The sequence below is a fragment of the Perna viridis genome, chromosome 15, assembly GCF_037379345.1.
Source record: "Perna viridis isolate PV_CMFRI_1.1 ecotype Kerala chromosome 15, ASM3737934v1, whole genome shotgun sequence".
In the NCBI taxonomy this organism is placed as follows: Eukaryota; Metazoa; Mollusca; class Bivalvia; order Mytilida; family Mytilidae; genus Perna; species Perna viridis.
In genome coordinates this window covers 7,731,641-7,748,688 of record NC_142459.1, presented here as the reverse complement: position 1 = coordinate 7,748,688, position 17,048 = coordinate 7,731,641, and the positions used below count along the sequence as shown (strand labels likewise).

General features: G+C 38.2%; 1 protein-coding gene across 1 annotated transcript; it reads left to right on the top strand.

Annotated features, from left to right (window-relative positions):
• Positions 1-15,905: 15,905 nt before the first annotated feature.
• On the top strand, positions 15,906-16,733 carry LOC148596778 (uncharacterized). Its single transcript, XM_088564355.1, has one exon. It carries the CDS (start codon positions 15,979-15,981, stop codon positions 16,645-16,647), a length of 669 nt encoding a protein of 222 aa, XP_088420481.1. The 5' UTR covers positions 15,906-15,978; the 3' UTR covers positions 16,648-16,733.
• Positions 16,734-17,048: the final 315 nt, after the last annotated feature.

The following is a 17,048-nucleotide window of genomic DNA, read 5'->3' as shown; positions in this document are numbered from 1 at the left end:
ACACCGTTTTACCGATTTTGTATGTGTAAGAAGAATCTATCGCCGCCTTTCATGCCCATTCACCGTCGGGTAATTGCACTTGAAGTGAACCGTTTACAAATTTCGACGGGCACTTGATAGTTTCGTTAGTCGTCAAATCCGTCATACACGTTTCATGTTCTTCTTGCAGGAACAATTCCCTGTAGATCGCCTGGCAGGCAGAGGCAATGGTGACGTAATTATATGGGTCTATGCCGTCCGTGTTCGTGATTTCACCTTTTTCGTTGGTCTTGCTGACGGATGTGACTTCCATCATGATTTTACGAAATTGCATGCAACCGCGTCTCAAAATGTCCACGTCCGATACACAATAGTTGTACATTTCAGACTGAAAGTCAAAGATTTCGTCTTTTTTTGAATGGTACCATTTCCAAAATGTTTTAGCGTCTTCTTCCCCCATATATTCGACGCTGTAATATCGTGCATCTGGATAAGGACCTTTATACGACTGGTGTTCTTTCGTATTAAATAGATGAGGAAAATAGCCTTTCTGTAACTCCTCGAGACCGAAACACTTGGGAATTTTTGACAATTTCATTCCAATGAAACTGATCGAATCGAGGAAGGTGAGGTCTAAGTTTTTTGAGACATGCATGTACACTATCTTCGAACCTTCGAAGATAATTTTATCAGGCTTCACGCTGTGATGTTCAATGAGGGCATTCAGTATCGGATAGTTATCGAAACCTTTAGCGTTGTGTGCTATGAGTACCGTGTTTTTGTAATGAGGCGTCATAATGTGAGAACAGAATTCGTAAGGTACGTCTTCACCTCTGAACACTCGTCTGTAACCACAGCCATCTTCACAAGGTAAAATCTTGGCGTTCCTCTTGACGATTCTACACTTTTCACAACGACTCCCACAGACGTGGCACTTTGAATCTACGGTTAATTCTTCGTTCTCACAAAGGGTACAGGTAGATTGTAGAACGGCAAAATTCACCTTGTGTTCATCCAAACCGCACCAAGACTGGTGACAGTTAATGCAAATTTTACACTTGTCGCATCTCGTTTTTGGAGTACATTCTTTTTCACAAGGTCGACTAGGCACGTACCCTTTAGAACATTGATTTTCATAGTCACATCGAACCTCGTAACAGTTCGTACAGATTTTGCATTTTCTACACCTCTCTTTGATGGTTTTGTGTTGTTTCAAAGTCATAGAAGAAATATTTCCTTGGTTCTTTTTTAGCCGAATCCCAACAAGGCTTGCGCTGGTAACACAAGTGTTCTCCCACTTGATATTCAAAACAATTTTTACATTTCCATTCCCCACAACTGTGTTGCTGCGGTGGCCGTTTTTCTCTGTTTATGACCTTTTTACAAGTTTCGCATTGATAAAACTTTTCGCACATCGATTTGTCGCTCTCTCGACCTTTGGTGATTTTTTTGGTATTGTGTCTTTTATAACAAGCTTTACTGCGACATGTTCGATGACAGTGAGAGCAAATCACTTGATCGTCGCTGACCTTGCATTGGTGGCTACCACACACATCACACGTATCGATGCAAGAGTGTTTTCCTTTGTTCTTATAAGGTTCTGAACAATTTGTGCAAAAATATCCGTATCCAAAAAATCCATTAATACTCCCTATGCCATCGAAATGCCCCGTTTCGTCGTTTGAATCCCCTGTCAGGTACAGGTAAATGTTTTTACGTTTTGGGTTAGCACTGACACGACAAAACTTGTTGCCTAATCTTGCGGATAGTACCAAAATATTGACGTCTAATAAGTCTTCGAAACGTTCGATATCTCGAATACTTAAAGGCTCATCGTTTGGGAGATTGGCTTCTTTACACAAGGTTAATGCCATGTTTCTGCTGTAACATTTATTATTCAAGGCAGAGTCACTCACGTGTTTAAAATAACTTTTTGTAGTCATACGGTGTTTAATGACCTTTTGGCAGGTGTTCATGTCATCGTCGTCGTCTTTAGTTACCTCCTTCCATGTCTTTAATGATACAATTTCGCATAGCTTTAAATAACATCTACCAAAGGCCGTGGCCAGACACATCTGGTCGTCATTGGATACACGTAGCAACGACTTTTCTAGAGCAATGGAACTGTGTTTCCCTTTAAGTCTGGTTATTGGAATTGTACCAGAACCACTTGGTACGTTTATGCTTCCAATTGTGACTTCCATTGCTGTATCCAAAGGTAAATTTTCCTCTGAATTTAATACGTTTTCCACTGCTTCCATGAGCCTCTGCGAATTGATGTTGGCCCATTTATCAAAGGGTACCACGATTGAATTATTTAGTTCGGGATGAGTAATGATAACTCTCCCGAGGTCATTGTTATTTCCTTTAGCCTTGTTTAAGACGTCATCGAACATGTCGCGAAGTTCGTTTTGGAGATTCCGCATTTTTTTTATCCTTCCACGTATCTCTGAATTTTACTTTGTACGTGGTCTCCCTTGCCAGATTTTTAGAGAACGTTTTCTGTCCGGACATTTGAAATAAATATAGCAATTCTTCGGTTTCGTTACCATCGCCCTTTTGCTCAATGTCGTCCACGGTCAATGTGATATTCTGGTCGATACCGTATTGAGGAGGGATTTGTGATTCTTGCTCGACATTTACTGTGTTTGATGTTTGTTTGTTTGTTTGTTTGTTGGGGTTTAACGTCCGAGCAGCAATATTTCAGCTATATTCAGACAATGAACATGAAATGAAAAAAAAAAGGATGGGTCACAAGGATAATTGTATTTGGGGTTCGAGTAGCTTGTTGAGGGTGTGTCCATGTTGACTACGTTTGGAACATCTATCAATTCGTAAAATCGCTATCCATTTCGGGTTTGTTTGTTTGTTTGTTGGGGTTCAACGTCCGAGCAGCAATATTTCGGCAATATTCAGACAATGAACATGAAATGGATGATAAAATGAACATGAAATAAAGAAGAAAGGATGGGTCACAAGGATAATAGGGTCGACAAATTTTGATTGCCACTGGAAAAAGGGGGGGATGGGTAAGGTAGGGCAATTTAGCCTCCTGTGGCGGAGCGCAAAGGTTCCTACTCCTATCGAATACTACAGCAGGGTTCTTTAACGTGCGAGGAACGTGGCATCTTTCCCAACACGGTGCACCACTATGGTTTGCGGTCAAGTTTTCCGTATTATAGCCTGACAACCCCAGCATGTAACACGCCAGGGGTACCCCATTCCACCACCTGGGGCACACATCCCAGTTGCTCTATGGGCAGAGCGCCTAGCCCCCGGCTAGGTTTCTGAGCACTATTTAGTCGCCTTATACGACAAGCTTAGCGCTGCTGCAGGTCTATTCTTTTAACACCCGGACCTGCACGGGGTAAAATTGAGATTTATGGCTAGTTCGTCTTGATTTGAGGGCATGTTGATATCACCTGTGATTTCATGTAATTCCAAATGTTCTCTTAATTGAGATGATAACTGAAATCTCATATGACACCATTGTCAATAAAACAGAAAGTCTGTCGAGAACTTGTGGGTTACACAAAATAAGGTTGTCTGTGGCCCAGTATATTAAACTATCTGCGTCTGTAAAACCATTTAAAACCTGTTGTAAATTAAATGACCGAAAATATTCTATCCTTTGTTGTACTAATTGATGATGAATTAGATCATTTTCTAAGGCCCACTGTTGTAACTCATCCAAAGATGTAAAGCTGTTGATGATCTCACTCAAACTTGGAGGCTTATTATTCATTTTTTTTTCAGTTGTTTTACTGCAACAAAAATGATTGATTGATTGATTGTTGTTGTTTATTGCTGTTTCGGCGACCAGGGCCATATCACGGCAAGAACATTTAATGCAAGGAAAATATTAAAATTAAGATCAAAGTCTCTTTATAAAATAATGAAATTAAAACAAGCAGCTATTTACATATAAAAAGGTACATAAAAGGTGAACCTAAGACATAAAACACATACAGAAACATAAATTCGATAAAACATTTGAAATATTGAAAAATCAAGGAAGGTATCCAATTTAGATTTTATTAAATAAACCGATGTCCCGCAAGAAATCGATGATGTTTTCAGATGAAACGATCTTGAACAAATCAAACATATTGGCGCAGTCAAAATAATTTTGCCTGGTGTTGGCAAAATCCACACAATCTAGAAGAACATGTTTGGTAGAGAAAGGGCAATCACATGGGATACACTCAGGTGGAGGATCACCAACAAGCAAATGGCCATGTGTAAATCTAGAATGTCCAATGCGGCATCTAGTCATGACCACTTGCTCTTTGCGATTGCGCGACCCGGATTGATGAACGCCTAGATCGGGTTTTATGGAATTGAGTTTGTTGTGTTCAAGACCGTCCCAACGGTCCTGCTACATCTTTAAAATATATTTCCTTATTAAACGTTTAAAATCGGTGTATGGCAAACTAACGTCCTTTATTATTTCATTTAATGCCTTTTTGGCAACCCTGTCTACAATTGAATTCCCCTGAATACCAACATGACTGGGTACCCAGAGAAAAACAATCTCTTTATCAAATTCCCGAAGTCGATGAATAAAATACAAAATTTGTAAAATAAGAGTGTTTTTCAGTTTGTGATTCTTAATTGCCAAAAGACAGCTCAAAGAGTCAGAACAAATAATAAACTGTGACAGATTAGATTGAGTAATCAATTTAAGTGCTAACAATATGGCTCGAGCTTCAGCTGTGAATATGGAAGCGCTCGATGGCAACCGTTCAGTTACAGTTCTGTCACCATGGACAGCAGCACATGCAACGCTATCGCCATCTTTTGAGCCATCTGTATACACCGTCGAAAAATCTGGATAATTTGCTTTAATTTCAGAAAATTTTTGTTGTAAAAATAAAGGATTGGTATCGGACTTTTTATATTCACGCAGATCAAAAATGAAAGAAGGATGTGGAAGCTCCCATGGAGGGCATTTCGAAGTAACAACAGGTGTCACTGCATTGGTCTCCAGATGAATTGCTTCCAAATGAGGTTTTATTCGAATTCCAAAAGGAGGGGTTTTGCTTTCATGTTTTCGATAAATGTCGACATAAATAGGATTAATGACACAGTCGTAGGCAGGGCTATCTGGGTGGGCCATAAGTTTACTTAAATATTGAAGACCTAATTTCAAACGTCTGTCTCCAAGGGATGGTTCATTTGCCTCGGCATAAAGGCTCTCAATAGGAGAGGTTCTGAATGCACGAAGGCAAAGTCGCAACCCCTGGTGGTGAACAGCGTCTAAAATTTTAAGGTAAGAATTTTTGGCGGAACCATAAACAATAGATCCATAATCAAGTTTAGACCTAACCAAAGATCTATATAAATTTAATAAAATTGAGGTATCAGCACCCCAATCGGTACTGGACACCATTTTTAAAATATCTAGTGCCTTAAGACACCTAGATTTAAGTAATTTGATATGGGGAAGAAAAGAAAGTTTACTATCAAAAAGTAATCCAAGGAATTTTGTTTCTTCTACTATTTTGATTTTATTACCATAAAGAAAGAGATCTGGGTCCGGATGCAGCTTTCGCTTTCGACAAAAGTGCATACCAACAGTTTTAGATGTAGAAAACTTAAACCCATTCTCCAAAGCCCATTTCTCAATTCTTTTGAGGCAAAGTTGTAACTGCCTTTCAATATTACTCATATTTTGTCCCCTGTAGCAGATCAAAAAGTCGTCTACATACAAGGAACCGTCAATATTGTCCTTCAAAACTTGGGCTAAACTATTAATTTTAATACTGAAGAGAGTGACAGAAAGAATACTTCCCTGAGGAACACCCATTTCCTGTTCCTTCTCCTGAGAAAAAGTCGAATTTACCCTCACATTAAAATGACGATCTGACAAAAAATTAGACAAGAACAGAGGAAGTCTTCCTTTCAACCCCATATCAAACATATCTTTTAAAATACCATATTTCCACGTCGTGTCATAGGCTTTTTCTAAATCGAAAAAGACCGACACAACATGTTCATTTTTAGCAAATGCATTTCTGATGAGCGTTTCAAACCGGACTAAATGGTCAAGAGAACTTCTGCCTTGCCTAAAACCACACTGAATATTAGTGAGTAAGTTGTGCTTCTCAAGGAACCACACAAGGCGATCATTGACCATTCGTTCCATTGTCTTGCAGACGCAGCTTGTCAATGCGATCGGGCGATAATTTGAAGGATCCGTATGATCCTTTCCTGGTTTTGGAATAGGGACAACTGAAGCCGTTTTCCAGATGGACGGAACGTTACCAGAAGTCCATATCTCGTTCATTAACGCAAGAAGTGTATGTAGAGATGGATCAGGAAGATGTTTCAAAAGTTGATAGTGAATATTATCTAGCCCACTAGCTGTATCGTAGGCTTTAGCCAGTGACGATTTTAGTTCCTCTATAGAAAATTGAGAGTTATAGGATTCTGCATTATTTGACTTGAAGTTTAATTTTGTCTTTTCTGCAGATGATTGAATTTTTTGAAAATCCGGTTTGTAGTTAGTTGAGGATGAATGTTTAGCGAATGTTTCAGCTAGCTTATTGGCGATATCTTTTTCGGTGGTTAGAGTGGTATTACCAACTTTAAGGTGTTTCACTGAAGAATTCGAATTTTTTCCTTTTACTTTTCTAATAAAAGTCCATACTTTATTTAGGGGAGTGTGAGATTTAATACTAGAAACAAAATTTTTCCAAGAGGTTCGTCTGGCTTGTTTACATGTACGTCGAGCTTTTGCTCGAAATATTGGGAAGTTTGACAGATTTGGTGGTGTAGGATTTTTGTCAAACCGGCGATGGGCCTTGTTGCGTTCTTCGATCGCTTTGTCGCACTCATCAGTAAACCATGGTTTACTAGGCCTTTTTGGATTTGTCGAGGTTTTAGGTATTGTTTTATTAGCAATTGATGTCAGTCTTTCATTAAATAATAAAATGGGATCTTCAACATCCTTCATCGTTTCTAATCGCAATTCTTCAAGAGAGTGGGCTTCAAATGAAGCCCAATCTGCTATCTCAAGTTTAAAACGAGGTTGACGTTCCTCCGTTTTGGAGGATAAATGCTCCAAAATAATTGGAAAATGATCACTCCCGCACAAGTCATCATGAACTCGCCATGTAAACTCTGAAAGTACGAGAGGATCACAAATGCTTAAATCAATAGAAGAATACGATCCATTGCCTGAATGAAGGAACGTTGAAGATCCGTCATTAAATATGCACAAATCTTCTTGCTGAAGGAGCTCCTCAACTTTTTTACCTTTATCATTCGTATGATTACTTCCCCATAAAGGATTATGAGCATTAAAGTCACCCAAAATAATAAATGGTTTGGGCAACTGTTTAACCAAATCAACTAATTTATTTCTGCACAAAATTGAATTTGGGGGAATGTAAATGGAACAAACGGTTATGGTTTTATCAAGGGATAACCGAACGGCCACTGCTTGTAGATCGGTAGTTAAAGGAACTGAACTACGTATTACTCTGTCCCTAATAAAAATGGTAGATCCACCAGCAGCTCGTTCATTTGCCTCAGCAAATGTACTATACATTGTATACCCCTTTACGGAAATTTGATCCGTTTCTTTTAAATGAGTCTCCTGGAGACATAATGCAACTGGTAAAATAGACTGAACAAGAAGAGTTAATTCCAAAATATTAGCCTTTAAACCTCGACAATTCCATTGAAGTAATTTGGCCATTTTTATGGGTGACGAATGGGGGATATTTTCTCTGACTTGGATCCGCGACCACGACTCGATGACCTTCTAGTACGAGTGCCACCATTAAGGTCAATTCGAATTGACTGAGCGCGCTGCTCTTTGTATTTTTTCATGGCAACAGGATCTGTTTGGTCAATCTGATCAAGGTCGGGACCCAGCCAGTTTTCACCTGGACAAAGTCCATGATCTGTTGTTTCCATGTCAGATTCGGAATCCGAGTCCGACAGCACAGGCGACACAATCTGTCGCCTAGACTTGGATTTCTCCAAGTCCTCCACACGGAAATTCCCCAACTTTTTGGGGGGTTGGACATTCTTCTGTTGAGATTTGGAAGACGATGACTGTTGAGATGATTTTGAAGATGATCCGGAATTTTGGGATGACTGAGTTTGGGAACATTGGTGAGATTTCTTAGCTCTGGCCTTTTTAATTTCCTCTAAACATTTTTTGGATAGTTTCATTATTTTGGTGGATACCTCAGTGGGCAGTTTGGCAAGACCATTGATATCCTCTTTCCAACTCATGATTGTCTGCACCTCAACAGTCGAGGACAGACAAGTACGCTTTGCAACACCAGCATAAGATGTTTTGCCAGATGCAATAAAATTGTTGGAAAGGGACCACTTTTGGCGAGCTTCACTATATGAAATTTTGTTTTCAGTTTTTATCTTTAAAATATCTTTTTCTTTCTTATAAAGAGGGCAATCTTTAGATGATGACATGTGAGCTTCCTCACAGTTTCTGCATTTCAGATCTTTTCTGCAGTCGATTCCCTCGTGTCCTTCTTCAGAGCATTGGAAACAAAACAGTTTTCCTCTACACTGACCCTTTCTATGCCCAAACTTCTGGCATTTAAAACACCGAAGTGGGTTAGGAATATACAGACTGACAGCTGTCCTGTATGGACCAATGTAGACATGAGATGGCACTGAAGTGGAACTAAATGTTAACAGGATTGTTCTCATTGGTGTGGTTGCATCTGCACGTCGAGAAGTAAATCTTTTCACTGTCTTAACGCCTTGTGATTTCAGTTCCTCACAGATCTCTTCATCAGTCAAGGCGTCGAGGTCTCGACCTCGGTATTTAAGGACACCCTGTGACTGATTCAGTGACTTGTGTGCAGATGAAACCACATCAAGGTCACCAATCCTGGTTAATTTTAACAAATTTGATGATTGGCCAGGTCTGAGGCATTCAATTAAAATTCCTGATCTTATTTTCTTTGTATCTTTAACATCACCAGCTACACCCTTGATAGTTTTCTGTATTAAAAAAGGAGAAAGGTCATTAACATTTTTGTCTTTATCTTTTGCAGAAATTACAATAAATCTTGGCCAGTTTTTATCACTTTCGTCAGAAGAATTGCAGACATCACTTTTTCGTTTTTTTGAATAAGAAACATTGGACTCCCCGTTGTTTCTGTCGCCATGTTAAGTTTTAGTAAGTTTCATCGTCTCTGTTCCCCACCCGCCACCGAGTGCCAACACGGGCGATGCTAGGACTCTACGGATTTCCAGCAGATAGCATCAGGGATTCCAGAGACGACATACTCGAACAGAGCGTATCTATCAATGGCGCATAGACAGCGTACTACTCGATTGACCAATGAGCCACCGCCTTCTTCATTTGCCATTTGTAAGCTTTTGAAAATCTTAGAAACATTGGATTTAACAAAATGCCATCAGTAAAGCAGGTGGACAAATGAAGGGCATGGCGTGACCAGCCGATTGATCGAACCGGGTCCATCCGATCTCCCGTTTAGATGACCTAAGAGCCGAGTGACATATACAGCCGTATCCTCGATCATCCAGCCATCGATGACACGGGGGTTACGTCACGACTGGAGTCTAGATACAACCTTCATCCACTAGGACCTCCTCGCCCACCAATAACTCACGGGTTGCAACTCACGGCAAACAAGTAGGTGAACCCACTTTTTATTTTAAACACCGGGCCCACGGTCGATGTTCGGATCGCTTTAGTCTGGCCTCTAACCTTTGACCTTTCCAGCATGGATAACCCTACCAGGAGAAAACACTCCTGCTGGCATAGCTCTTAGGATCACTGAGGCACGCAAGCCCCCCTACCACGACAAGGATAGCGATCCACAGACACACTGCAACAAAAAAAAACTTTTTTAGATTTCTTTAAAAAAAAAAACACTTTCTAACAAGAATATGTTTGAAATTTCATCCAATCAGTACACATTAAGGGAGATCACCCTCAGGACCATTCCTGTCAAGTTTGCTTCAAATTGGCCCAGTTGTTTCAGAAGAGAAAAGGTTTGAATGAAAAGTTTATGAAATACATGACAGTAGACGGACGCCAAGTGATAGCAATAGCACGCCCTGGCCAAGTGAGCTAAAACAAACTTAAGTCCTGTTTATGGTCAAATATGCAAAAATTTTAATTTATCTTTCCAACATTTTGCTTTGGATGTGTCTGTCTGAACATAAAGAAGCTCTTGAACACATTTTATGAAGTTATTCAAGTTGCAAAAATCTTTAACCAAATGGATGGATGGACAGGGTGATTCCCATATAACCCCCACACTTTGTTCGGGATAAAAAAATTGCATCTTGTTTAGGTTGTTCACTGAATTTTAAAAATATGTAAAATTTACTTACATTTCATACAGTTCCCATACTACATCCTTATGTGTTTGTGTGTGAATGTTGAAGAACTTAACAAAAAACTTGACCAAAAGTCTTCTTTATATAGTCTAAAAATAAAATTTGCTGTGTAATGGTGATTCTGTGATTTTTTTTTTCATGGTTCAGTTATGGTTCATATTTTTGTTTTGTTCATAAATTGTATTGTGTGGGGATTACAGACAAACGATAGATATTCATGCTCTGGTAATTCCAATCCTTTATAATGTTTGATTATGACATGAAGTGTACAGTTCAAGGACAGGTCAAATTCAGTCAATATGACATAAAGGTCAAACAGAAACAAATTTTACTCAATGTACATTTACTTCATATCCCTTTCTTTTGATCTCCTGTGTTATTCTGAATTTTATCAAATGAAATGTCCACTGCATATTTTTTCTAAACAGAATATTTCAAACAAAGATATATTCCAGTGATTAATGAAATAACTAACTATATAATCAACATCTTTAATCAAAACAATAATAAAAAAATATACATCCCATCATATCAAAAAAGATAAACATTTTGTAATGAAAAGAAAACAATAATCAAAAATATACATTCATCATATCAAAAGCATATGTAACAACAAATCTCTTCATGGAATTCAAAATAAAAAAGGAATGCACTTTTGCCTTTTTCACTAACAAATGTCTATAATTTCTCATTACCTCTTGCATAACAAACAATATAATTTCCCATTACAACTTGCATAACAAAAATATATCAAGTCATGTTACACTTGTAGGATAGCACATTAGTGATGGATCCCTTTATATACATAAAAAAAAAGAGCGTAAAAAATTCATCAAATGAATTCAAAACTAATAAACACTAGGTTGTATATTATCAAAAGAATACTTAGTTTACCTTAAAAAAAAGTAATACTTAGTTTACCTTAAAAAAAGTTTGATTTAACCATGTATAATAAAACTTGGTTATTGTTACAAGTATAACATAACTTGAAAGAGTATTATGTATCTTAAAAGCACCAAATTCACTAACAATTTACAATGACTAGGTAAAATCTCATAAGCCCCGTGCAGGTCCGGGTGTTAAAAGAATAGGCCTGCAGCAGCGCTAAGCTTGTCGGAGAAGGCGACTAAATAGTGCTCAGAAACCTAGCCGGGGGCTAGGCGCTCTGCCCACAGAGCAATTGGGATGTGTGCCCCAGGTGGTGGAATGAGGTGCCCCTGGCGTGTTACATGCTGGGGTTGTCAGGCTATAATACGGAAAACCTGACCGCAAACCATAGTGGTGCACCGTGTTGGGAAAGAAGCCACGTTCCTCGCACGTTAAAGAACCCTGCTGTGGTATTCGATAGGAGTAGGAACCTTTGCGCTCCGCCACAGGAGGCTAAATTGCCCGACCTTACCCATCTCCCCTTTTTTCCAGTGGTAATCAAAATTTGTCGACCCTATTATCCTTGTGATCCATCCTTTCTTTTTTTCATTTCATGTTCATTTTATCATCCATTTCATGTTCATTGTCTGAATATAGCTGAAATATTGCTGCTCGGACGTTAAACCCCAACAAACAAACAAACAAACATAAAATCTCATAATATATATATATAAAACAGGTTTTAAGTAGTACCAGACATGTGATGAACAATTAAAAAAACATGCATTTGCATAACATTCATATAAAATTACCAATTGAACAATGTGTTTTAACAAAATCAAAACAGCTTTAACCTGAGGTAGTTGAATAAAGGGACTATATATATATTTGTAAAAAGTTATGTAGTTAAACATTAATATTGCAAAATGCTGTAATATGAGGTAGTTGAATTATAATATTACATAAGAGATTTTCAATATATATTTGTTTGTTGGGGTTTAACGTCCGAGCAGCAATATTTCAGCTATATTCAGACAATGAACATGAAATGGATGATAAAATGAACATGAAATGATAAAAAAAAAGGATGGGTCACAAGGACAACAGGGTCGACAAATTTTGATTGCCACTGGAAAAAAGGGGGGATGGGTAAGGTCGGGCAATTTAGCCTCCTGTGGCGGAGCGCAAAGGTTCCTACTCCTATCGAATACCACAACAGGGTTCTTTAACGTGCGAGGAACGTGGCATCTTTCCCAACACGGTGCACCACTATGGTTTGCGGTCAGGTTTTCCGTATTATGGCCTGACAACCCCAGCATGTAACACGCCAGGGGTACCCCATTCCACCACCTGGGGCACACATCTCAGTTGCTCTGTGGGCAGAGCGCCTAGCCCCCGGCTAGGTTTCTGAGCACTATTTAGTCGCCTTATACGACAAGCTTAGCGCTGCTGCAGGCCTATTCTTTTAACACCCGGACCTGCACGGGGCTTCTTCATTTGAATTTAACTGAACACAAGTCTTAGAGTATGGTTATACACAATGAATAAAGCACAATAATAAGAATGGTACAGTGGAACTCCCCTAAACCGGCCCCTCTGAAAACCGGAATTCTCCGAAAACCGATCATTTAGTTTTGGTCCGGAATTTTCCCCTATATAATTAAGTAAAAATTTCCTCCCTAAACCGGCCCCTCTGCATTCCGAACATCGGCTGCAAAATTCGGTCCCAAAACACATTTCTTTGTAAAAATTAACCTCCGAAAACCGGTGAAAAGTTTGCCGACAAGTAAAATCAATAAGCCGTGTAACATGTTGTAAAAATGTCAATCACGGTAAGATCAATAAATCAGTACTTCAAAAGGCTAACACCGATCTTGATTGGCATTAACAAGGAGTGACACTCTTTTATTCAAAAATTTAAGAGTCGCCATGCTATTAAAGCGTTTACCGTTAGTGGAGAAAGTGCCGTGGTAAATGTAGAAACTGTTGATGAATATCGCTCGCGTATTCCAGAAATTTGCTCCGATTTTGAACCTTGTAACATTTATAATTGTGACGAAACTGGTCTATACTATCGTGCGTTACCAGACAAGACACTTTCAGCCAAAGGGCAATTCTTCAAAGGTGTTTGAAAAAGAAATAGGTATCAGTTGTAGACTTTTTTAAAGTGTAATTTGTTAGACTGATGATTAAATGTACAATTAACTGTAAAACTTGTTTTCAATTTTATTAGTGCTTTATTTATGAGAATCTTTATCTATGGTATTAAATGTCACTGAATAAATATGATTGTACATGTATAGGTTTTTTTATGGAGTGCAATTGAAAAGTGAACGTATAAGGGACATAGTATTCTTTATCTATATCTTGAACTCAGACTGACCCTGTTGTCTGCAACAATAAGAAAGAGAAGGGTAAAATACTGTCTATATGGATTCATTGTCATGATACCTTGGTATTTAGTCGGGTTTTTGGTTTAGAGACATTTTTATTTCACTTTTGATTTGTTTCTTTAGTTTCTCACTCACATCTTCATCTTTTAGTATTTTTAGTCAACAAAGGCATCGGTGACTAGTTTACCTTAAAAACTTTACACAGATCAAAGACAATGTCAATAAACTACGCCACGCTTCACTAAACTGTCAACAATATAAAAATACTGAACAGTACGATTACTCTTTAATTAAAAACAACAATACAACTTTTACGTTTATTCTTGATTTGAACACAAACATACACAAATACCTATCAAAGAATGTGTGTAGAAACATACAAACAGTGCAATCAGATAATCATCAATAGGATCGGATCAATCACAAGATCAATAACATTGTACTTCCGGTATCCATATACGGAACGGATACGAAAATTTCCGGAACCTCCGAAAACCGGCCGATTTCTTTGGTCCTATGGGCAGCCGGTTTTCAGAGGCTCCACTGTAATATCCTTTGATTTTCTGATGTATATTTCAATTGTTTAAGTGGTTTGTTCCCGTTCTGCCCACTTTTTAAAAATTATATTCTCATTCTGCCCACTTGTCATAAATAAACAATCAGGTACAAGTTCTTGTTTTAGTAATTATAGTCTGTTTTTAATATTACATGCAGTTCTAATTATCTTTTTTATAATTTCAAATTTGTACATAGATGCATAAATATTTTTTCTTTTATAACAAAATATCTTTTTTTTTCGTTTTACATGCAGTTGTAATTTTCTTTTTATAATTTCTAAAGATGCATAAATATTTTCCTCTTTCATAATGAGATATTTTATGTTTATTACAAAAATGAAATGCTATTTTTTTGTGCAGTAAGCTTGTAAATAGCTATTTAATTTTATAAAAAATTTACACTACCCAATTAAGTTAAACATTAATTTTATTATTTATGTGATTAAAAAATAAATTTATCTATTTATTCATATTCAGTTTTAAAAGTAAATTAATACGCAAGCTTGGAATTGTAATTCCTACCCAAGCTAAGCACTTATCACCAAATGCAGCAAGATCAAAGACCATCATGACACTGACTTGATGTCAAGGCTAGCTTTCATATAAACACTCCAAGCTAAGCACCTCTTTATATTATGTAGCACCCTTCCCGCGCAGTATTAGTAAACCAATGCAGTAGGATGGCACACGCACAAATACAAGTACAATTTATCAGAAATAAGTATGGGTCTCAAAATTTAGCATATAATGGCTACATATACAGTGTAAAAAACAACCGTGGAGATAGGACATATTGGAGATGTACCGTTAAAGATTGTCCTGCAACACTTAGTACCCACAACAACATACCCGTTGGCTTTGGACGTCATCAACATAACCACAACCAGAACCAGACTAACATCAATGCTAAGCAGATAATACACAACATACGCAAGAGATGCATAGATGAAATAAAACCAATCCCCTCAATCTATGACGAGGAAGTGACAAAACGCAGAGATAGTAACTGGAATGATGACATACATCAGACCGTAGAACAGCTGGTCATGAGTTTCTTCTGTTCGACGAAAATAACAACCAAGATATGCGCATTATTGCTTTTGCAACATCAGAAAATTTGATTAACTTGGCAAATGCCAACACCTTATACTGTGACGGAACTTTCTATACATGCCCGTCTTTATTCAAGCAGATATATACTATTCATGCCATGGTGAATGACCAAATGTATCCACTACTCTTCGCATTTTTACCGCCCCGTGCAGGTCCGGGTGTTAAAAGAATAGGCCTGCAGCAGCGCTAAGCTTGTCGTATAAGGCGACTAAATAGTGCTCAGAAACCTAGCCGGGGGCTAGGCGCTCTGCCCACAGAGCAACTGAGATGTGTGCCCCAGGTGGTGGAATGGGGTACCCCTGGCGTGTTGCATGCTGGGGTTGTCAGGCTATAATACGGAAAACCTGACCGCAAACCATAGTGGTGCACCGTGTTGGGAAAGATGCTACGTTCCTAGCACGTTAAAGAACCCTGCTGTGGTATTCGATAGGAGTAGGAACCTTTGCGCTCCGCCACAGGAGGCTAAATTGCCCGACCTTACCCATCCCCCTTTTCCCAGTGGCAATCAAAATTTGTCGACCCTATTATCCTTGTGATCCATCCTTTTTCTTCATTTCATGTTCATTTTATCATCCATTTCATGTTCATTGTCTGAATATAGCTGAAATATTGCTGCTCGGACGTTAAATCCCAACAAACAAACAAACCCATTTTTACCAGGGAAAAGCACCTACATCTACTTCAGATTATTCACGCAACTCAAAACTACTATGGAACAACTTCAGCTACAACTTCAACCAACTTCAATTTTTATGGACTTCGAGACTGCCGCTCATAATGCAGCTACAAGTGTATTTCCAAATGTGACGATAAAAGGTTGTTTCTTTCATTTCACTCAAGCCGTATGGAGAAAAACCCAAGAGACAGGACTACAACCCGCATATAAGAACAACGTTGACATTCAACAACTTGTCAGAAGAGCTGCTGTGTTGCCACTCGAACCACTAGACCAAATTGAAGATGTCTGGTTCAATGCCTTGAATGAACTGGAAGACATCGATACACCTCCAGGAACTACTACATTTACCGATTACGTCACAACACAATGGGTAGAAGGTACCCCACAGTTATGGAACCACTTCAGCAATGACGGTCCTAGAACAACAAACCATTTAGAGGGGTGGCATAACAAATTGAAGAAAAAAGTCAACAACGCACATCCAAACATCTTCACCGTTATCCGTATGTTCAAAGATATTCTGGCTGCAAATGAGATCAAGCAAATCCAACACAACGCCGGCGGAACTATTCGACCAAAAACCAAGAAGTACCGAACAATTGACAGCAGATTAGTGCAGCTGAAAGAAAGACTCACACATGGTAACATCACAGTTATTCAATATGCTGACGCAGCATCACACCTTCTCCATTTAGAGTGATATGTGACATTGACTTTAGATACTATTTGTGACATTTAAGTTCTTTATATATGAAAGTCTAGTGCAGTATGTCTAATTGTATGTTTGTGCTACTTTATTTTTTTCAATGGTATGCAATTTTGTTTAAATTGTTGGATATGAATACTTTTGTTACCTTGCCTAATTTAATTAATCATAAATGTATGTGCTTTATCAGTGCTTATTTCAAGTTTAATGTTGGTGAATAAATTATATATATTTCCACAAAGTTTCTTTTTCTCTTTTGACTTGAATTAAATTGATCAGTGGACAACAGGAAGCAGATACTTAATACAAAATTATGGAGTAAAAGCACATGAGACCACAATACATAGTATATAGTTATTTTAACCGACATTTCCAAAAAACAAAACAGTTATACC

What these genes read in the sequence shown, in the direction of transcription:
- LOC148596778 (XM_088564355.1), top strand. Translation starts at nt 15,979, where the DNA reads ATGGAACAACTTCAGCTACAACTTCAACCAACTTCAATTTTTATGGAC.